Here is a 24,112-nt window from a genome sequence, read left to right as displayed (position 1 = left end):
CTGTACACCCTCTCATCTCCATCTGAAATTCTAGCAACAAAGGTTGTATCATCAACAAATTTACAGATGATATTTGAGCTACACCTAGCCACTCAGTCAAGGGTATAGAGCAGTGGGATAAGCACACACTCCTGAGGTGCACCAGTGTTGATCATCAGCAAGGAGGAAATATTATCACCAATCCGCATAGGTTGACCTTAGCCATGGGTGAGGTTCCAGAGGACTGGAGGATAGCTAATGTTCCATTGTTTAAGAAAGGCTGTACGAATGAGCTGGGAAATTTTAGTCAGTGAGCCTGAAGCTGGTAGTATATTGTTGGAACACATTCTAAAACACTGGACATATAAGTATTTGGGTAACAATGGCCTTATTAGGAATAGTCAACATGGCTTTGTGCATGGTAGGTTATGTCAAACAAATCTTAGAGTTTTTCTTTCGAAGAAGTTACCAGGAAGTTTGATGAAGGAAAAGCAATGGATGTTGTCTACATGGACTTTAGCAAGGTCCTACATGGGTCACAGATCAAGAAGGTCCAGTTGTTTGGCACTTAGGATATATTTGTAGATTGGATTTGATATTTACAACATGATGAGAGTCATTGATCATATGGCTTTTTCTCAGGGCTGAAATGGTTGCCACGAGAGGACGCAGGTTTAAGGTGCTGGGGCATAGGTACAGAGGAGATGTCAGGAGTAAGTTTTTTACTCAGAGTGGTGAGTGCGTGGAATCAGCTGCTGGCAATGGTGGTGGAGGTGGATACGATAGGGTCTTTTAAGAGGCTTTTAGGTAGGTACATGGAGCTTAGAAAAATAGAGGGCTATAAGTAAGCCTAGTAATTTCTAAGGTAGGGACATGTTTGGCACAACTTTGTGGGTCAAAGGGCCTGTATTGTGCTGTAGGTTTTCTATGTTTCTATATCGGCTTTGTGGGAGAAGCCAAAAAGTTGTAGTAGATGGTTGTTTCTCTTACTGGAGCCCCGTGACTAGTGGTGTGCTGCAGGGATCAGTGCTGGGTCCATTGTTGTTTGTCTTTTACATCATGATAATGTTGCAACATGAACAAAGTCACAGGAGAGATACTGAAGATAGTGGATATGGAAGTGTTTTATTCAGCAAAAACGAGCAATGGACATCATACTGAGACACCCTTGGAAGAAGAGGCCTGTTCATTCCAATAACACATATGCTAAAGATCAATTCTATAGTTACAGTGTATCTACAATGCTTCCTTTGAATTACATATAGTTTTCAAACACCTGCTTCTTTGCACCAACACTCCAGACACCCAACATGAGTCCTCCACTGACTCTTGGCTGCATTCATGCGTATTCAGGCATCTGAGGTCTAATTGTTCTGAACTGCATTTTAAATTCCATCTCCTACCCACATTCAAATCTGAAGATAGGTTACTAGTGAAATTAATATTTGCTATATACCCTAAGTCAAAAATTCACCCTAAAAATAATGTGGTAAATTGAATCAGCAAATTTGCAGATGACATCAAGATTGGAAGTGTAGAGGACAGTGAGGAAGGCCATCACAGCTTGTAGCAGAATCTGGCCAAGCTGGAAAAATGGGCTGAAAAATGGCAGATGGCCTAAATTTAATATAGACAAGTGTGAGGTGTTGTACTTTGTATAGACAAACCAGGGCGGGATTTGCAAGGTAAACCATAGGTCACCGAAGTGTGCGATAGAACAGAGGGATCTGGGAATGCATATCCATAATTCCTTGAAATGGCGTCACAGGTAAAGAGAGATTGTGGTATGTTGATTTTCATATATCAAAGTATTGAGTACTGGAGCTGGGATGTATTATTGACTCTGTATAAGATGTTGGTGAGGCCTAGTCTGGAGTATTATATGCTGTTCTGATCAACTTCTTACAGAAAAGATAGGATTGAAAGAGTACAGTGAAAATTTACAAGGATGTTGCTGGAGCTAGAGGACCTGAGTTATAAGGAAATATTGAATAAGTTAGAACTTTGTTCCCTTGAGTGTAGGAGAATGAGGAAAGATTTGATAGAGAAATATAAAATTATGAGGGATACTGATAGGACAAATGCAAGCAGGGTTTTTTTCCACTGAGGTTACAGTATATAAGACTAAAACTAGAGGTCATCAGTTAAGTGTGAGAGGTGAAATGTTTAAGTGGAACATGATGGTGACTGTGTGGAATGTGCTGCCAGGAAAAGTGGTGGATGTAGGTTTGATTTCAACATTTAAGAGATATGGAAGGGAGGGATATGATCTGGGTGCAGGTTGATGGGACTAGGCAGAATAATAGTTTGAAATGGACTAGAGCTGGTGAAGGGCCAGTATAGATGGACTGAATGGCCTGTTTCTATACTGCTGTGCTCTATAACTACATACAACTGCATCAAAATCTTCTTTTTTATGAACTCCGATCCCCTTGCAATAATTGCCTAAGTGGAATTTGGACCTCCCTGCTAACTTTTTGTGATTCAACATCTACATCACCTACGAACTTCACTCATTTGCAGGTTCTCGCTCTTCAAGTAATAAAAATAATAAAGATTTTTCTTATGGAAGTGCATGACCTCTTACTTCCTCACATTAAACTCCATTTGTCAGTTTTCACCTAGTTTTCACTCAGTCCATTGAGAACCCATTGCAGTATGACAGTCATTACACCAAACCATACACCTTCCACTTATTTCTATGCCATTAGCAAACTTTGAACCCCTCCTCCAGGTCATTATTATAAATAGTAAACAACTGATGGCCATGCACTAATTTTTGGGATACTCCACTTACATCCTTCCAGCCCGAAAAAGGTATTTATTCCAACTCTGTTTTCTATGTGACAGTCAGTTTTCAATACATGCTAACATACTTTCTCCAGTATCAGCCTCTATGTGGCACACTGTCAAATGATTTTTGGAAATTTAAAAACACTACTTCTACAGGTACTTCTCTGTCAATTCTTCCTGTCATTTCTTCAAAGAATTAAAGCAAATTTGTCACACGTGATTTGCCTTTAATAAAGCCAGATTGCCTCAGCTTAATTATATTCAATTTTCCTAATTGATTAATGCCTCCTGCATCTTGCCAACAATGAATGTTAAACTAAATGATTGAAAGTTCCCTGCTTTCTGCCTTCTGCCCTAATTGAACAAGGGCTGTTTTAAACTCTTCTAGTATCTTCTGGAATTTAGCAAGTTTCAAAATATTTCAACCAATCAGCTGACCAGCTCTACAGCCATTTCATTTAAAATCCCTTGCACAACACTGAGTTGTGGCAATTTGTTTGACTTTACCCCGGTGAGTTTATCTGAAAGCTTATCTTTTATGAATGTGCTTTTTACAAGTTGTGCCATGTTATTTGAAATTGGCCCATTGTTACTCTTAAGGATATTTGCAGTGTCCTATGTGGTGGAGACAAATGAAAACAATTAATTTAATGTATCTGTCATTTTTATTTTGTTTCCTTTTATTAATTCACCAGGCTCATTCTCAAGAGATCCCGCACATACCTTAGTCACATCAGCACTGGGGGAATTTGCAGCAGGCAGTGCCTCACTGAGGACAGCATTGAACCCAGGTCTCTGTCAGTGAAAAAGTGGCTCTGCTATTTGCACCACTCTTCATCAGCTGATTTAAGAAACTGGGTTGCCTGACACCAAATTACTTCTTTATTTCAGTATGTTGGGTCCTTGCAGTCTCAGAACTATCCTACTCCACCCACGTTCTTAGATTAGTTTTCAACTTCAACCTAGACAACTCTAAAATCATACCTTTATAACTGTCCTTATTTAGATTGAGGATGGAGGTTTTGATCTTGTGGCGTGCGTCCTCTAACTGTATCTGGGAGATATGCATCTGCCTACCTCGTGAGAGATCTATCAGAGCTGATGTCTTACAATGCTGGCACCACAGTTTCAATTCTGTGTGGACTTTGCACATTCTTCTTACGAACTCCACCAATTTAATCAGTGAGCTTCTGCTTCCTCCCAAACCCCAAAGATGTGTGAGCTGATAGGGTTCATTGGCTGTTGTAATTTACCCTTCATTTGTGAATGAGTTAATAGGAGGCCCTCCATTGGTCCAGGTCACCCATGAATGTGGCGTTCAGCCGTCTAAATGATGCGCAAGCCAGGGCGGTAGGATATGTTGCTCGTGCGGCAGGCTCCTTCTCTGCACACAGCTGATGAATCTGAAAGTACAGCAGAGATCAATACAGTTTGGCACCTGCGGCATCACAGAAGTTGTCAGCCAGTGTTGAGCTCAACGTAGGACTGCCTTAGGGATTCCAGATTTTTCCTTGGAGCTTCCTCCCAAAGCTTTCCCCATGAACAGATTTTGCTGCAAGGCAGCGGGGGTTTGAGATCAGTTTTCCTTCTCCTTGAAGAGCTGCCAACTATGTCCGATGAGCCCCATCTGCCCGAAACAACTGGTTTTAAGGTGCCAGTAACACACCCTTGCCCCTTTTCCTGTCAGTAGAAATGGTTTTGCCGGGCTTAGTAGTTAATCCACATATGAAGGCTAAGAGTTGGACTTGGTTGTCAGAGGCAATGTGAGATGTATGCCATTGGGAGCATTTACTAGGTAGTAGGGGCTTACCCCACTACCTTCCCCACCCCCCACTATGATAACTTTAAGAAATCATTAATAGGAATGCAGGTTGACTTAGTTATAGGGATCGCTCTATGAGCCAGCATAGACACAATGGCTTGAAATGGCTTCCTACATGGTGATGAAATATCGACGTTAGTCTGTGTCAGACTGCTCGGTTTCTGAAATATATAATATCCCGTTCACAACAAAACTTAACTGACTTATCATTGTGTAATCTGTCACTAAGGCATATGGGTAAGGAGCTAGCTCGTAGGTCAATAAAGAAGCCAAAAAATCTTGTGTGTGTGTGTGTATCTCAGTCTCATAATATTAACAAAGGATATGCATGTCCCTCCAAAAGCCTGCAAATTTTAAATCCTGTAAATGCCCTTGATGTCAATTTTCAAAATCAAAAAATTCAGATTCTGGAAATCTGAAAAAAAGCAGGAAGTGCTAGCAACACCCAGCATGTATGGAAAGTGAAAAATGGTTTTGTTTGTTCCTCAAACAGCAGCAAAATTGAATGTTTTTAGTCATTAAGCTCAAAGGTGTTGAGTTACCTTACTATTCAAAAATGTTTTCTCTCCTGTAATTGCCTACAAGAATGATTATCCTTCAGAATATAACACACATAAATAACTTACATGACTCCAGTTATGGCAGGCCCAGTTTTTCCAGCTTCCTTGGAATTGGCACAAACCCCTAATTCCCAGTTGATTGTCAGAACATCTAAGAATCATGCATCATGAAGACATTAGAGAGGCTGGTCCTGACTCAGCTCCGACCCCTGGTCAGATTAGCCCTCGATTCCCTGAAGTTTGCCTATCAGGAACATATTGGAGTCAACGATGTTGTCACCTACCTGTTGAACAGAGCCTACTCACATTTGGATAAGCAGGCAGCACTGTGAGGACCATGTTTTTTGATTTCTCATGTGCCTTCAATACCATACAGCCCTCATTGCTGGGGAAAAGCTTCAATCAATGCAGGTTGGCACTTCCATTGTATTCCCGATAATGGACACCCTGACTGGCAGACCACAGTTCGTGTGGCTTCAGAGCTGTGTGTCAGACATCGCTGTAAGCAGCACTGGGGCCACACAGGGGACTGTATTGGCTCCCTTCTTGTTTACCCTGTATACCTCAGACTTTAGATACAACACTGAGTCATGTCGACTGCAGACATTCTCTGATCACTTAGCAATAGTTGAGTGTATAAAGGGAGGATGGGAGGATGAATACAGGACCCTGGTGGAGGACTTTGTCAATTGGTGCAAGCCAAATCACCTGCAGCTCACCATCAGTAAGACAAAGGAGATGGTGATGGACTTTAGGAAGACTAAGCCTGCACTGTTCCCTCTTACTATTGATGGTGAGGGTGTGGATGTGGTGAGGACCTACAAGTACTGGGGATGTACCTGGATAATAGACTTGAGTGGAGCACCAACAAAAAAAGCTGTGTACAAGAAGGGCCAGCATTGCCTCTACTTCCTGAGAAGAATGAGGTCCTTTGGAGTATGCAGGCCTCTGCATCACACGTTCTACCAGTTTGTTGTCACCAGAACAATTTTCTATGTGATGGTGTGCTGGGACAATAGGACCACCGTGGGTGACGCTAACAGTCAATAAACTGATTAGAAAGGCTAGTTCTGTTACTGGAGGCTGTGGACAAAGGACTCTATGGAAAATCCTGGCAATTCTGGACAATGTTTCTCACCCTCTCAATGCCACCTTGGCTGAACAGAGGAGCACTTTTTGTAATAGACCAAGACAACTACCCGGTACAATGCTCCAAAGAGTGCTTATGAGGTCATGTTTACACTCGGCCATTAGGCTTTAAAATTAGTCAACCTATAGCCCTGAAAGTGATGACTCCTTGTCAGACTGTTTGAGGTAACTTTTTTAAATAAATGTTATAAAACTTCTTTTGATATTTGTGCACTTGTAATGCTACTGTGACACTCATTTCCTTTGGGATCAATAAATTATCTAACCTTTCTATCTATTAATCTCAGCAGTGCATGTATTCGAAATTGCATGTGAGCAGCCCTCTAAAGCAGAGAACTGGCAAACATGCGAGTTTGCCGGACCGAAGACGAAGGATCATTCAGCAGCTGACCGTCAGAGCCCCACCTCCCGCGGAGAGGAACGAGATTGCCAGCCGGTCAGCTGACACAATAGTCACCTGCCCGAGGCCACGGCGATAGGGCCGGCGCGGGGGCTGTATATAAACCAGCTGTCGGAGCGCTCGGTGTTTTAACAATGGAGGATCATTTGTCGGAGGTAAGAGAGTCCTGCTGTGAGCTAGTACTGTAGCGCATGTGCGGTAGGCAGTTTAGAGTGAAGCGGAAGTGTTTAAGTCTATTCCAGTTCATCGCCTCCAAGTTACTGATGTATCAGAAAGCTGGGAGCCCGCCGTTTACAAGTGTTAGCATTTCAGAGTTAACTATTCTTTGATTCAGTGATGATTAGGCTAGTGATTACATTGCACTTTCCAGCTGCTCGATCACGGGACGTCTTTGCGGCGAGCCCGGATCCCGTGGTAGTACTCCGTCACTTCGTGCTTATGTTACTTACCACTCTTTATTCTGCTCGTCTCAAACACCGAGTCCCGATATAACATTTTGCATTGTTGTATAAAAGAAACAAGTCAAAAACGTATATTGTGTCACTTGTTTAATTCCTAGTAAATGGCACTAGTGCAACAACAACTTGCAGGTTTTGCAGAATTTTGATGATCGGAGGCTATACTACATCCACTCTATTAGAAATGGGCTTTAATCCAATAAACTGCCTTCCATACTTTGTCTCAAGTTCATAATTTCAGAGCTGCGATTGAATTCTCCGGGAGAATTCGTCAGAGTTGTCTGATTCCGGTCGATCTTCACGGGTTGTCTTGTTTCATCCCCTTCCTTAATGTCGTTCATTATCTTTTCCTATAATTTGTTCATGGTATCCTCATCAGCACACCTTGCAACTGCGCCCTCAGTCGTACGTTGTATTGAGCAGCTGAGTTTTGAAGTTCTGAACGTTAAATCGACGTGTTTTCTCTTCAGGTGGCAATGTGCAAGAGCAGTCTTGGTGGTTTGGTAGCAGCAACCTTTACACCCATGACAAATGATAAGTAAGATCATCGTTCAAACTATATTGTTCATGAATTCAACTCACAGCAAATTTATTTTCCTGAAATAAAATGTGCGTGTGTGTATATACATATATATATATATTTTTGTCTTGCAGTGAAATACATCTTTCTGTCATTGGTCAATATGTTGATTATCTGGTAAAGGTCCAAGGGGTTAGAAAGATTTTTGGTAAGTTTATCCTGGAACTCCAGGTACAAACTTACTACTTTTGTAGTTTCTCTCCTCTGCTGCTGTCATCTCACAAAATATATTTTATTTTTCATCAAAAATCTGATGGTGAATAGGATGGTGCAAGGCTATCCAAAGAATAATTATGGATCAAATATAATATTTTAAGTGATGTTGTGTAGTCTTTCATGTGGTTTAGTGGAGAGAGAGCAATGTTTAAAAATACTTTGGAATCAAATTGAACTGAGACGAAGATCTAAACCATATGATACAGAACTGACAAATGTAGGAACAGACCATTTGACCCACCATGTCTATGTAGGAATGTTATTAGTCTAACTAAACTCTGCTTCCTGCATGTGATCCATATCATTTTCCCTGCCTGTTCATGTTCGTTGTATCTGCTTCTACCACCTCCCCGACAGGAAGCCCAAGGCACATCTACCCCCTTCTGTTTTTTTTTAAAAAAACACTAAACAAACATTGCTTTGTACATCTCCTTTAATCTCTTCCACCCTGCCACACCATTTTAAATCTATGCTCTTCTGTATTTGACAATTCCACCCTGGGAAAAAGACTGACCACTATGTGCCTCCCATGAGTTTATGTACTTTTAAGTTTACCCCTCACCCTCTACTCTCCCCAGAAAATAGTCTGGCTTTCTTTAAACTCTCCTTCATGCGTAGTAGTCTCTAATCCATGCAACATCATGGCGAACCTCTTTGGCACTATCTTCAAAGCCTCTATATCCTTTCTGTACTGTGATGACCGGACATGCATATAAATCTTAATGTGACCTCTGCATAGACATTTGCGACATCCCATCACGGATCCTTTTGAAACACGCTGATTAGACTGCTAATCAGGGAAAGAAAAACACCCTCCTTCCTACCTTATGTTGAGTACAAAAAAAATGTATGTTGTTGGTGTTGAATATTGAATTTTCCAATTTCGGGTAACCAATACCCATAATCCCTTTCTCACTTCCAGCAATCCACACGGGTTCTCTTTCCTTTGTTCCCCCTTGTTAATCGGATTCATTCCCTTCCCTCCCACCCCACCCCGCCTCCCATTACTCGCTCACCTCATACATCTGGTTCTACCTATTGTATATCAGCCTCCCTCTCACCCCTCCTTCTCACTTTGATGTGCTGGTTTATTCCCTCTACACCCTGTCCCAATGTGAGTCTCAACACAAAGCAGTGACCATCTCTTGGCTTCCACAGAGGCTGCTGAGCCTGCTGAGTTCCTGCAAATATTGTTTTTTTTAAGTATTTCGAAATGCAGGTGATGCACCATCAATAACTCTCTGAGACGTGAAGCGAGATATCGGCTTTTATTGGCTGGAAGAAAGAACAAGCAGCAATTGACCACCATACTACATCCTGGAGACTGAGAGGCAGGGCTCAGGCCCCAATCACCACCTCCTGTGGGTGGAGCCACAGGAGCAGTCAGCGGGGGGGGGGGGGGGGGCGTGTCCAGACAGGTATATGTAGTTCACCACATTAGGTTCTTCCACCTCACTGGTACAGTATCTACAGTTTCTCTCCTCATACCTGGGTGAGGTAACTTCATTTGGGATGCAAGTAAATGTTCAACTAAATTTGCTGTATTTATTGTTCTGTGTAAGTAGTTGTGTTCATTATAACCGTGTTTATCTATTGTAATTATCTCCAGAACTGAACTTGTTTAAGAACTACTTGTGCCACAGTGTTTTCTTTCTGTTGCTTTCCAGTGAATGGAACAACTGGGGAGGGCATGTCACTTAGTGTTGAAGAAAGAAAATTGGTCGCTGAAGAATGGATTAAGCAAGGAAAGGGGAAGTGAGTAGTCATAGATGCTTCTCATTCTTAGATAATTCATCATGACCTTATACAGTAGAAGGCATTTTTCTTTCAGAGCCACATTGTCATGAGTTATGCCTGTCCACTGTTTTGCCTCATATGCTCAATGTTCATGAAAGATGGGAATAGGAGAGTGGCAGTTAAACTTCCTGTTCCACATTTCCTAACACAAGTTGCTTAATAGCAAGAAGGGCAGGTATTCTCCGTCCTTGCCCAATGTATCTAAGGTCATGTCAGGTGTTCAGCCATTACCCTTGACAATTTAAATTTTGAGCTGAATTCCATTCATGTCACAGATACAACTTTCATTTAGATTATTATGAATGATTAAGAATCTTGTTGTTTAAATTGTACTGCAGATCCCAGTCTTGGGCTTTGCTGTAAGAACATCAGGTATGCTCCATGAGTTTGACGGTTGCATGTTGACAGCAAAGGAATCTTGTCAACATGACTTGAATGCACTAATAATTCTTAAATTCCAGTTGACCCAAGGAGTAGAAGACTTCATCTTTTTGATTTAATGAGTTGGAATATTAAATTACACAGCATTTTTTTTTTTAAAAAGTGTTCTTTCCTATGAAATGCCAATATAAAAAGTATTTCAGTTTATGGAGTCTTTCTCAATCTGGATGACCTTAACTGCTGAAGAGCATATGAAATAATTTTCAAAGGCAGGGATGCTGTAATTCAACAATGAAATATCACTCACCAAGCCCCGCAAATTGTAATTATCAGTTAACTTTGATGAATAAATATTTTCTAGAAGGATTTTATTACATTTCAAAATAACATTATATGATCTTGTATAACTGCTTGTTTGCAGTTAAGACCTTGGCTGAATCTCACATTGGGGGTGGGGGAAGGTGCCTTGGAGTGTAGCGCCTCTTCAGTTCTGTCTTTTCTCTGTAGATAGTTTTAAAAGGGTCACTTTTAATTAGAAATTTTGCACTTGTATAATTGTTGTACTTTTTCTTATTACATTTGTTTTGGAGTTTTTGAGTTTCTGAGGATCATAAATGTAGTGTTCTCACACAGGTGTAAAAGAACTCTGGACTAAACACCAAGCATAAACCAGTCAATGAGGCAGTCCCAGTAAGATTAACCATTTACTGTTCACTCTTCCACATTAACGTATGGTGAAAACTGTTAATAAAACAATACAAAATATATACAGTATTTGTTTCCTTCTTGACATCACATTTACATCATAAATACTTGCAAAAGTAAAACTACAACAACTATATTACTTTAAAGTGCAACATACAGTCAGAATTTACCTGCGCCATCGACAGGCTTTAAATACACTTCAACACAAACTATCCGCAACTCTTTAAATAACAAAAAACATAAACTTTATCAACCGTCAATACTTTTAACAGAATCAGCGTTAACATTTTTAATTCAACATATTGATTATCTCATGAACTTATGGCATTGCTTCTCTAATGTTTCTAGTGCGTAGGAAGAAAACTTCTCTGGCGCTGATCCTGCACACATAAGCCCCCTCCTTCCCGTTTCTCCAAACCGGTATTTTCCCACAAGACGCGGCGAAACCGGGTGTGATGTCATCGCATGTCGCGATATATCACAGACAACGAATTTACTTTAAACAACCTTAACTTTAACTAGAAAATGATAACAAATGAATTACTAAAGCAAAAATATAATAAACTAAACAAATACCTTAAAGGCAACACAATAAATTAGCAGAAATGTACACCACTCGTATCCACAACTTTTGTGTCCTGGCATATTCTTGAGATTACTGCTACAATGAAATGATCAATTTCAGTTCAGAGGGCACAGTGGGCCCAGCGATAGGATTGCCTAAAAATACTTTGTTGAAGTGGAGAACGCAGAATATAGAACAGTACAAACCGTTCAGCCCAGTATGCTGTGCTGACGTAGCCTAGTCTAAAATCAAACTCAATGTCCCCTCCTACATAGTGCTCCATTTTCCTATCATTCATGTGCTTGTCTTGGTTTTTTGAAAGTCTAATCTATCTGCCTCTACCACCACCCCTGGCAGGGCATCCCAACACTCTGTAAAGACTTTGACTTCCAGGCTTCAGAATTTGTCTCCATGCATTCTCAACAGATTATAGAACTTAGTGATTCCTGACTGGATAAATTGGAATAAACCTTTGCATCCCTGCTATATCTCACTATTCATCAGCCAGCAAGAGGAGGTGATTCCAAGGACATGCTTATTCTCATTAACGTTTGGCCCATCTTTCAATTTTTAACTCTGTTTGCAAGAGTGTTTACAATTCTGATCATCCGAAAATGCTAAGTAAATGAGAGATTTTTTTGGCTTTTGTCTTGAAATGCCCCCCCCCCCCAATCACAGGTCATTATTTAGCCAATTTCAATTACTCCCCATGATGTCAGAAAGGATTGAGTGCAGTGGAAATAGAAACAGTTGTGTATCAGGACAACATTTCCATTTGTAGACTTGTTTCAGAATGAGCTGCACCTGTATCCAAGCTATTCGATCATGTATAAACCTTGAATATTGTTCAGTGTTACATGTTCACAAAACTCAGACAAACCAAAACCAATTAATCATCAGCTAAATTATTTTCAGTCCTTAGCAGAACAATAGAATGTGTCATCAATAGCGATATTAAATTGTACTTGCCAATTACTTGATCACCTTTGCCTAGCATGTGGATTACAAGATTAACTCCAAGGTTCCTGGTCTAATAATGAATCCAAGGCCTAAATTCCAGAAATGAGCTCTGGATGTCAAGCCATCGCCTGATAGTTGAGCATAGAGTCTGAGGGGAAAATTGAAGTGAATGGGTGTCGAGGAAAAATGTTGTTTGATCATTTTTGTCAAGCAATATCGTTATGGATGTTGAGGATCAATAATCTCAGGTTCAGTGTTTTTTTTTTGGGCCTGTGTCTTGTGATCAACTATTTTCAGCTGTTTAAACAATGCATTCTATTGTGTTATGAGTGATGGACAGACCTGATGGACAATGGGGTGCAGAGTTAACCATTCCCACCCCCCCCCCATGAGAACTACGAACTATTGCTGTTGCTATGCTGCTCATGAGAGAGAGATAAAGCCCAGGCAAGAACATTTGCTACAGATAAGAGGGGGAGAGAGACTGTTGATTTACTGTATTTTGACTCTTCCTGGATTATTTACCTTCTACTACAAGGACTGTACTTTGCTCGTTAACATTCCTCAGGAGATAGCAGGAGTGGCCTGATTTGATGGACACGGTCATTCAGAGTTGATGGATAGCTGAGACCCCGTGAGTGGGGATAAAAGACAGGTCTGGAGAGACACCCTTCAGACACACCAGTGGACACTGACTGAGTGTTGGGAACCCACAGGAAGGTGGGGGCTTCGGAGACCGAACCAGGAGATCGGTCAGTAAAGCTCACAGTGTTACAGCAGGGCCGGTGGGGACTTGTGTGTGTGTCCACTCATGCCAGAGTGACGAATCCACCACAGAAGAATGGTCTAGCAGAAGAACAGAGGGGTTATAACTGAATGGCCACAACGACACGACGGATTAAGAAAGCCACAGAAAGGTTTGCCTGCCGCAGCTGTTGCTGTTACATCTTGCTCGCTCTCTCTCTCCAACGATTTCAATACAACAACCATAACCACCTCAGTATTTATGAACTGAACTCTATACTTTCCTATGACAATTCATTTACCCGTAGACATCGATGGAGCTTGTTTATTATTGATTATTATTATTATTCCTACACTTTTAGGTTTATTACTGCTAACTTGTTTTATATGTATATTTGCATTTTTGATATTGTATTGTGTAGTTTACTAATAAACACCTTTAGTTTGGTACCACCAGACTCCAAGGGATTCTTCTTTCTCTGCTGGTCAGACACCCAGTTACGGGGTACGTAACAATTGTAAGATCAGTAATAAGCATGTTCACAAGTGATTGCATTATCAATTCCTTTCGCAACTCCTGAGCACATGAAGCAGCCAAAATGTAGACAACAGGTGTGCTGGTAAACAGTTTGCCCACAGAAATTCCTGGTAATTAAAATTTCTGGTTTGCCATCTGTAAAATATTCTGCAGTTGTTCATCTGTGAGAGATGTTGACAGCGTTTCCTAAACTTAACCTCTCTCATCAAGAGTAAGAAAGGCATCAAGTGCAGAACAGTACTACCTTTCTCAATACCGGAGCAAGTCAGATGCTGGGTATCTTGCAACAAATCAGGAGTGTGACGGATTGCTGTTAATTTATCTTGATGTATGCAGCTCCGGTAATTCTGAAGAAGCCTGCATGATTGTTGAAGTGTTACTGTCTGTAAAGTGTATTGCTGTTCACCGCGGGGACTTCCCAAACTATTGCTGTTTAAGTATAATAAAGACATCAAGCTCAGGGGAGCATTATTGACTGCAGGTTTTCTCTGAAATTCAGTACTTCATGCCATTGAAGTACATAAACATTCCTTTATGATTACCAGATCTAAATCCATGAACTGCTTTTCACTGAAGCTGCTGCAGTGATTTCACTTTAACCAGTTTGGGAGGCATAATAGCATAACAATTAGTTTAATGCTTGCCAGAACCAGTGATCAAAAGATCCTCTCACATCGGGTAGGATTGGCAAATTGGGCTTGCTGTGTAGGTGCTGGAAACATGATGGCTCGTAAAATGATTGTGCAAGCAACATATTTCACTGCATTTTCTTTGATGTGCAGTACAATTGACAAAGTTGATCTTGAGGATTAATTTGGGCTTGAGTAATAAATACTGGACTTGGCAACGACTCATCCTCGTTCAGGACGAGGATGTGGTTGTCAAGTTTTAGTTAAATTTTGATTTCTGCCCACGGTTTACATTTAACTTTCTGAATCCGTCATTGATCATTCACAGAGGATGTTACCATTTCAATTATTCATAAGAATCTGTAGTGCTAAAAGCCCATAGAGCACTGCAGCTGCTGATCTCTCATTCCTGAACACTGTTTTTTCATCCACTTGTTACGTTGATACATGCTTTTTGAACTTTAAATTTAATTATCTTTCTCACCTTCTCTGCAGGTTAGATCAGGTGATCATCCACGTTGGTGCCTTGAGTATAAAAGAATCTCAGGAATTGGTGAGCTTTGATAACTTGTGAACTGGCTATGCGTACATTTTGAAGGCACTAGCAATTATGCAGATTCTGGAAATCTTGAACAACATGCTCAATACTGGAGGATCTCAACAGATTCGGCAGGATTTATGGAGGCAAATAAACAGTCGATGTTTCAGGCTGAGAACCTTCATCAAATCTGGATTTCAGCTTGAGACATTGACTGTTTATTTTCTTTCATAAATTCAGAGATCTTCCAGTGTTTTTTTTAATGATGTTGCACATTTAAATTTTGTTTGTATTCAACTTCCAGAGGAAAAAACTGGTTTAAAATGAGATGCAAAGTACACATGAATTTTGACAATTTCTGATACAAAAACATTAAAATTTTGAAGTGCATAAAAGATTAATCACAATTGAAACAGTACAGTCGGCCCTCCTTATCCGTGGATTCCGCATGCGCGAATTCAACCAACTGCGAATCGCGAAAACCCGGAAGTGCTCTACCAGCACTTGTTGTTCAAGCATGTACAGACTTTTTTCTTGTCATTATTCCCTAAACAATGCAATATAACAACCATTTTACATAGCATTTAAATTGTATTAGGTATTATAAGTAATCTAGAGATGATTTAAAGTATACGGGAGGATGTGCGTGGGTTATCGTGTATCGGAATCGAAAAAAATCGGAAGTTCTCTTACTAAGTAAGTCAGAACAAGTTGTTACGAACCCCGTAACTGGGTCACTTACCAGCAAAGATAGAGAGGTCTGCTGAAGTCTGATGGTACTATTTTTAAACGTTTTTATTTATAAAGGGGCACAAAAGTAAGGTTAATACAAACATTCAGATAATCTACGTCGTCAGTACTCAATCTAAAGCGCGGGTATAGTAATAATCATCAATAAGAAGTGGCTCTATCATTTTGTCTAGGGGTAAAAATATTGTCCGATGGAAATATAAAAGTCTCGCAGGTTCATGCAGGCTTTAGCTTTTTGGGGACCGCTGGGTTTCACTTGTTGGAGAGAGAGAGAGAGAGAGAGAGATTTTTGGTGAGAAAAGAAACTTGCCCAATCTAGGACGCAAACCGTTGAATCAGGAACGTGGGTTCCCCGTTGTTAGTTCAAAGTCCTTTTCGGTGTTATCAGCCACCCGTTCCCCAGGCCAGGGGAAACGGACCGCACGTGGCTTCCGAATAGCTTCCTGTTATCACGGGAGCGATGAGCGATGGTGTCTCCTTCTGGTGCGTCGCTAGGGGACTGCCTCCTGCAACCCCTCTTTTATCTTGACTTGCAGGGTTGTAGATGTCAATCAGGGTGGGGTGATGCAATCCCCCCGCCCACATTGCCCGAGGGTGTGCACGTAGCCCAGTCCACAAAGGTGTCTCCAGGAAACAATGGCCAAATCCGTTGCGTTGTCTTTCTGAGGATTCTCTCTCATTTCCTGGGTCCAAGACCCGAATTAATAGCGATCTTGCAATTCTCAGGAAGGAGGGGGCTGGGATCATAACACCTCCCCTCTTAAAAACGTTTTTACCAGCGGTTAAAACGGAGTGGTACAGAGTCTGACAGGATTTTAGAATCTAACACAATACAAAAGCTTTTCTTTTAACTACAGAGCCATACTGTTATACATTTAATTCAGCATCTAAACAGTTAACGATTACAGTGTCCCTTCCTTTACTAGCTTAACATCTTGTACCTTACTAAAGTCTTATAGCCTCAGACTTCAACGTAATAACCACCTATATTTTTTTTTTACAAATCTAACGAGTTGTGATCCCCGACGGGGAGCCAGGCAGGCTTCCAAGGGGTTTGTCTTTATTATTCACATGCCTTGCTGAAATCCCGTACAACCGGCTGGGCTATTTAAAAATGGCGCCCTTCATTAACCGTCGTCTCTTTTCCAGTGAGTTCCTACGGGAGGAACTCGAGTAGTTTGGCGAGGTAAACTCCCGCCCGCCTCGTTCATAGGAGTTATTTTATCAACACCGTGTCCCAGACTTAGTCCATTTCCACCCAATTCTTTAATTTTAAGCAAGTTGCTAGTTTTCTCTTCAGGACCCATCATGCTATTAGTTTTCAATTTAAGATCTGTAAGCGATCCCTCTTTGTTCAAACAGCATTTCAAATTCTGCTTTTTCACACCACACCCTTGAATAACAATAGCGTGTGGGGCCCCGGCATCTCCCGGCTTAATCTGTAAGCGATCTGCAGGGTTTAAAATTTCTTCATTCGATTTGGGAACTACAAATTTTCCAGTTCCTTCAATAATCATATTTATCTTCTCATTTTTGAGTTCTGCTTTAAGTTTTACCACACCTTCGAGCTCAGACCCCGGGGAACTTCCACCTCCCCGTATTACCAAGGTTAACCCTTTCTTCAATGAACCCAGTCTATCTGACCCAAAAGGACGGCCGTCTCGTCCAGCTGAATCAAATACCTCAGACTTTTTCTGAGCTCCGTGACTAGGTTCAGGACCACGTGCATCCCCATCTTGGACACACTCCAGCGGGACATTGACCTCTTCCAGGCTTTCAATACCCGTACCTTTTCCAAATTCCAAATTCCCTTGCTCCTCCCAGCCACTCTCTGGGCAACTCCATTCCGGAGTAAACTCAACCCCGTGGGCTGAAACAACCTCATCTGCCAACCCAGCAGACCTCTCCAAGGTAATGGCATCCTTTTCATCTAGGACTGCCCTCATCTCATTATCGGGAACACCTTTAGAACTCTCAACTTCTTCAAACAGGTCTGCCAAACCAGACAGGTCATCCATGTCCAACTCTGGATCTTTTAACAGCTTAATCTGTTTCTCATCTTTATTTCCTACCTCTAGGACCTTTCTCTTCGCTAAGGGAAGATCTATCTCCTCTCCCTTACCCCCTTTCACTTTACTACTCTTTGTTTTACCACCCTCTAAACCCTCGTGGCACAGGGTCGGTAAAGACGTCTCGGCCAAATCAAAACTGCTCAGATTTAAACTGCTCTCGGTCTCAGCTGCCGCTCTCGACAGGCTGCGAGTGACCGCGCATGCAGGATAGCTCTTGGACGCTAGGGGCGGGGCCTCAACACGCACCGGTCGGCGGGTCATCGTCATGGCTGACCAAACCTTACCCAAGAAATCATTCCCAAGAAGGACGTCCACGTCAGTTCTCGGGAATTCTGATGGCACCCCTATTTCAACTGATCCATACACCAGCTCACAATCCATAATGACCTTATGTAAGGACACCATTTCTATCCTTTTATTTATCCCCTCCACCGTTTTATCCACCTCCATCATGCCCGTTTTTCGACTACCCTTGAGTACCTTACGGCGGATCAACGATAGCTCAGCCCCTGTATCTCTCCAGATCCGTACGGGAATTGGCGGGTCCCCCTCCCTCAAAGACACGGTTCCGTGTGACAGACAAATCTCAGACCCTTCTCGTACTCTGCCTACCTGGGGCTCTCTTGTCGATTTACTGATTACCATGGCACACCTGATAGGGACCGCTGCTTTCCCTTTTTCTGGCTCCTTTCTCGGAGCAAAGCACCGAGACGCAACATGCGCGCTCTTCCCACAATTAAAACAGGTCAAGCCTGGAAATCTCTGGCCGCCTGGCCTTTCCCCCTCAACCTTACCACTAGCTCCCGGCGGGACCTCTGCCTCAGTCGGCGGACTTTCTCGATCGTTCCCACGGTCTCTCAGGGTACTTTTATTCGAGGGAAACTTTGTCTTGTGGGTTAGGGCATATTCATCTGTGAACCTAGCAATTTCTGAGATGGACTTATTCGGCTTCTCATTCAAATACATCCGGATCTCCTCCGGAACACAACCTTTAAATTCCTCAATCAAAAATAACTCCCTGAGACGCCCATGATCCTCGCCCACCATTTCTGCGGTGCACCAACGGTCCAAGAGCACCCCCTCCTCATGGGCAAACTCGGTATACGTCTGATTCCACCCTTTCCGTAAATTTCTGAACCTTTGTCTATATGCTTCAGGTACTAGCTCGTAACTCCGGAAAATGGCCTCCTTTACTTTGGCATAATTCTCCGCTTCTCCCTCCTCCACGGACAACGCCGCATATGCTCGTTGTGCCTTCCCTTTTAACACACTTTGTAACAACGCCACCCACTGCTCTTTGGGCCACTTCTGATTCACTGCCACCTTTTCAAAAAGCAAGAAATAACTATCAACATCCGTCTCCTCGAATGGAGGTACTAACCTCAACTCCCGTCTAACATTAAATCGCTCCTCTCGGTCTGACCCTTGATCTCTTCGCTCTTGCCTTAAATTCTCCATCTCCAAGTCATGTTTCCTCTGTTTCTCTGCCTCCTCATACTCTCTCTCCTTCTCGGCTCTTTCTTTCTCTTTTTCAGCTCTCTCCTCTTTTTCAGCTGCTTCCAGCCCCTTTAGCTGGAGCTCATGATCCCGTTTCACCTCTAACTCCTTTAGTTGGAATGCCTGCTCCCTTTCTCTCTCAACCCTTTCTTTCTCTTTTTCAGCTGCTTCCAGCTGCTTTACTTTGATTTCATGTTCCAACCTTAATTTCTCCAACTCTAACTGATCCGTTCCACTCGCTAGTACCTTTTCAGGGAAATTTTCCAAATCCTCAGCTGTAAACACCTTCTTCTCAATGTAATACTGAGTTATGGCCCTTCGCACTTCCCGCTTTTTTATTGACGACCTCACCTCTGTGAGGCTTAACCCCTTCACCAGATTTACCAAGTCTAATTTGGCGGCCGCCTCTAGAGTCGGGTTTCTCATAAGTTCCTCCACGTCCATCTTTGCTGGTTTCCCATCTGGCTACCCGCGTACCAGATCCAAGTTTGGACTTATAATCCTGATTCACTGGCCTCCCAATTTGGTGTCAAATCCTGAGACGAGAACCCCCACGTTGTTACGAACCCCGTAACTGGGTCACTTACCAGCAAAGATAGAGAGGTCTGCTGAAGTCTGATGGTACTATTTTTAAATGTTTTTATTTATAAAGGGGCACAAAAGTAAGGTTAATACAAACATTCAGATAATCTACGTCGTCAGTACTCAATCTAAATGGCGGGTATAGTAATAATCATCAATAAGAAGTGGCTCTATCGTTTTGTCTAGGGGTAAAAATATTGTCCGATGGAAATATAAAAGTCTCGCAAGTTCATGCAGGCTTTAGCCTTTTGGGGACCGCTGGGTTTCACTTGTTGGAGAGAGAGAGAGAGAAACCGTTGAATAGGGAACGTGGGTTCCCCGTTGTTAGTTCGAAGTCCTTTTCGGTGTTATCAGCCACCCGTTTCCCGGGCCAGGGGAAACGGACCACACGTGGCTTCCGAATAGCTTCCCGTTATCACGGGAGCGATGAGCGATGGTGTCTCCTTCTGGTGCGTCGCTAGGGGACTGCCTCCTGCAGCCCCTCTTTTATCTTGACTTGCAGGGTTGTAGATGTCAATCGGTGCGGTGATGCAATCCCCCCGCCCACATTGCCCGAGGGTGTGCACATAGCCCAATCCACAAAGGTGTCTCCAGGAAACAATGGCCAAATCCGTTGCTTTGTCCTGCTGAGGATTCTCTCTCATTTCCTGGGTCCAAGACCCGAATTAATAGCGATCTTGCGATTCTCAGGAAGGAGGGGGCTGGGATCATAACAAAGTATATCCGGTATTATTTCACATCATTTAGTCAAACGTTTGTCTTAGTATATAAGATATATTTTACCTTTCTGTGCATATAAAACACTTAAGAATGTATGTTTCAGCACCGGGCTCAGGAACAAAGTTCTTGGGTCTCGGGACAGATCGCTCCCGAGTGCACTCTCCACCGTGCCGGGTTGAGGTGGAGGATCAAAAACTCAAAACCTAATAATTAAACCACTGCGTTGCTTAGTAATAATTGTAGCTTTCATTGGGGCAGGGCCTTTCTCACTTTATCCTTTAAAATTGTTCCGATCGTTGACTGACCTAGCCTAACGCTTTTCCAGTGACCGATGGCGTTTCACCTCTTTCCGATCACTTTATTTCCACTTTATTTTCAATCGTGATTATTTTCGTGAACAGAAACACTGCGCATTCAGAGTTCTGGCGCCGGGTCCTTAATGTCCACCGCACTGAGACAGGTTAAATAAGGTCTGGGGTTCCGCTGGGTCTTAAGGTCCATCTCATTGAGACAGGCTGAATAAGGGACTTCAGCATCCGCAAATTTTGGTATCCACGAGGGGTCCCAGAACCAATCCCCTGTGGATAAGGAGGGCTGACTGTATTGCTAAAATATTAATCTTCCATTCTCAACAGAAGGGGATAAAATCTTTTTGTCTTTTTAGATTTTATTTGAAATGTCTATTTCTAGCATTGTTTTAATTATTAACATTTTGGATTGAGATGGTATTGTTTAGCTTGTTTGCTTTTCCTTTTAAAGTGACTGTTTTGAGGGGTCTTGTTTTATCATCTATCCTTGCCTAAAATCTTAAACTTGTATCCAAACAACCACTTCTAAGGCCTGTGTTTTTATGGAAGTCATTTTGGAGGACATCAAACCTCCATTGTGCAAGCTGCTTAAGAATCTGAGCAAGTAATGATATAACCAGACAATACAAATAGCCTTCAGTTAAATTGCTACTCGACTGGTTTTACTGTAGTGAGCAACTTTGTATTGCATCGATCAAATCTGAATATTGAATGATAATGCTGTGAGAGGAAAAAGTGAAGAGTTTCATCTTTGCTTCAGATGGTTTAAAGTCGGCCGGCTGAAACAATGTGCAGTCGGCCCTCCTTATCCGTAGATTCCGCATGCGCGGATTCAACTAACCATGGACCGGGGAAAACCCGGAAGTTCTCTCTCCAGCACTCGTCATTTGAGCACGTACAGACTATGTTTTCTTGTCATTATTCCCTAAACAGTACAGTATAACAACTATTTATATAGCATTTACATTGTATTATAAGTAATCTAGAGATGATTTAAAAGTACAGGCAGTCCCTGGGTTATGAATGAGTTCCATTCCTGCGTCCGTCTTTAAGTCGGAACAGGTACATCGGTATTATTTAGCGTCAGTTAGTCAAACGTTTTTCTTAGTATATAGTACATATTTTACCTTTCTATGCATATAAAACTTAAACATATGTATTTCAATAATTAAACCACTGCGTTGCTTAGTAATAATTGTAGCTTTCATCGGGGCAGGGCCTTTCAAATGCTCCATTAAAATTGTTCCGATCATTGACCGATTGTAGCCTAACGCTTTTCCAATAACCGATGGCGTTTCACCTCTTTCTGATCGCTTTATTACTTCCACCTTATTTTCAATTGTGATTATTTTCATGAACAGGAACACCGCGGATTCAGAGCTTCACCGCTGGGTCCTAACGTCCCCCACACTGATTCAGGTTAAATAAGGGACTTAAGCATCTGCGTTTTTTGGTATCTGCGGGGGCTCTTGGAACCAATCCCCTGCAGATAAGGAGGGCCGACTGTAATAAGCTTCTTACTCGAAACAAATGGTCAATATTTCAAATCCTTTACAGTTCAAACATTTATCACTAATTTTTATTACAACACCAACAAATTACATCCAATATAACCAATATCTGATTATATTTTGACTGTTTAACCCAGCTCACCCCCCAACCCTCGTCCCCACCCCCTCTCCACCCCTCTCTCTTCTCTCCCCTCCACCAACCAACTGAATAGTAGTGCATACACAGATAGAGCATTCCTATATAACAGTAGATCTTTTAAGTTAGATATCAAATTTGTCCACATTAAGATTGTGTTTGGTTGTGCATCATTTACTCTTGCTGTTGATAATTCCAGGTAAGAAATGTCCAAAAAGCTCCAAAGCCAGTGGGTACTTGAAATATCATGAGGTTTCCAATGCTGGACTACAATCTTCTTAGCTTCAGTCAGGCCTGCCAGCCAGATTTAGTTCAAACGTTAAAAAAAATGAACTTGTGCTGAAAACACTTTTGGTTCCATTGTTTGGACTTGCTTTACTCTGGCCGTCTGGAAGATATTGAATCAGGAGTACTTTAATTACCAGTGCTAAATGCATCTATGCCATTATATTGACTAATGTGAGCAAAGATATGGGGGATAGTTTTAATTTCTAAAGGAAATGGAAGCTCAAGGTCTGGTTAGTGAGTGTTAATTATTTTCAGCCATGTGTACATAAGACAGTTGGGAATGATTCTCTGCCCCATCTGTTTTGCCTCACTTCTCTACAATGTGAAACTAATTTGTTTTTTTTTCTTCCCAATTCTAAAGATGTGCTTTAACCTGAAACTTTAACTCAGCTTCTTTTGCCACAGGTACTGCCTGATCTAATTATTAAAGTATTTTCTGCTTTATTTCCTGTATCAGCAGTCCCCCCCCCCCCAACTTTCAGTCTATTCATAATCACTAATGCCTTGGGATTCAGAATAACTTGTTCTTCTAAAGTGGTAATTGTGAACAGTTTTGTGCCTCACATCTAAGAAAGGATATGCCAGAGGTTACAGGAATGGAAGTGTTAACATGAGCATTTGACTTCTCTGGGCCTGTACTTGCTGGAGGTTAGAAGAATGAGGGTGGGGGTGGAAGGTGTTTCTCATTGAAACCTCCCACATATTTAATGGCCAAGGTGGAGTAGATTTGGAGAGGTTTTCCCAGCAGTGTGAGAATCTAGAGCTAGAGGGTATGTAAGCAGCAGCAAAGCAACGATCCCCCCCTCCCCACCAGCATTTTTTTTAAAAGAGCATTAGTACCCACCACTGAGCATTCAAGCATGCAGCAAAGACACAGACTTGCTTTACCCCAAAGACTACTCAACCATCCAGTATTCGACATACCACAGGCTCTCTCTCCCTATTAAGGGAGGAAGAGGTGTCCTGTTTCATGGCGGGGGGGGGGGGGGGGGAGGGAGACAACAAACAACTTGCTGATTTATGATGTTAAAAGTCCACTGCATTGCCTTTTCCGAGACCCAGAGGTCTCGAGTCTCTGGGCGCACAGCCAGAAATCCTCTGTCTCCCACAACACACTGAACTCCGAAGGCGAGCTAATGTCCTGGGCCGCATCCTTGGCATATCAAATAACGGCTAGTCGTGACCTCATTTACCCTATCTAAACCCCTCACAATTTTGTGTATCTCTATCGAATCTCTCCTCATTCTCCTCTTCACCAGAGAATAAAATCCTAACCTATCCAACCTTTACTGTCAGCTGGTCAATTAAAGCAGACTTAACATAAACCAAATGTAACTTGCAATTTGATTCATCAAAACCACACATTACAGATCCTTTTAAAATAAATTTTTGAAACTTTAACAATGCAGTCAGGTGCACTGGTAAGGTTTCAAT

At 42.0% G+C, this 24,112-nt stretch overlaps 1 protein-coding gene across 2 annotated transcripts in view; it reads left to right on the top strand.

The window, feature by feature from the left end:
• Window positions 1-6,743: 6,743 nt before the first annotated feature.
• Window positions 6,744-24,112, top strand: part of npl (N-acetylneuraminate pyruvate lyase (dihydrodipicolinate synthase)) — a 40,894-nt gene continuing 23,525 nt past the window's right edge. Inside the window, exons 1-5 of one of the 2 annotated variants that reach the window (XM_073063286.1) lie at window positions 6,744-6,858; window positions 7,632-7,699; window positions 7,816-7,889; window positions 9,625-9,712; window positions 14,772-14,829. In XM_073063286.1, coding sequence (XP_072919387.1) covers window positions 6,838-6,858; window positions 7,632-7,699; window positions 7,816-7,889; window positions 9,625-9,712; window positions 14,772-14,829 — 309 coding nt within the window. In that variant the 5' untranslated portion in view covers window positions 6,744-6,837. Of the gene's footprint in view, window positions 6,859-6,930; window positions 7,003-7,631; window positions 7,700-7,815; window positions 7,890-9,624; window positions 9,713-14,771; window positions 14,830-24,112 lie in introns of those variants that run through there. The other variant, XM_073063285.1, reaches the window with a different exon arrangement.

This window comes from Hemitrygon akajei, chromosome 12 (genome assembly GCF_048418815.1).
Source record: "Hemitrygon akajei chromosome 12, sHemAka1.3, whole genome shotgun sequence".
NCBI classification, from domain to species: domain Eukaryota; kingdom Metazoa; phylum Chordata; class Chondrichthyes; order Myliobatiformes; family Dasyatidae; genus Hemitrygon; species Hemitrygon akajei.
Note: the sequence above shows the minus strand (reverse complement) of the source record. Positions and strands in the feature narration are given on the sequence as shown.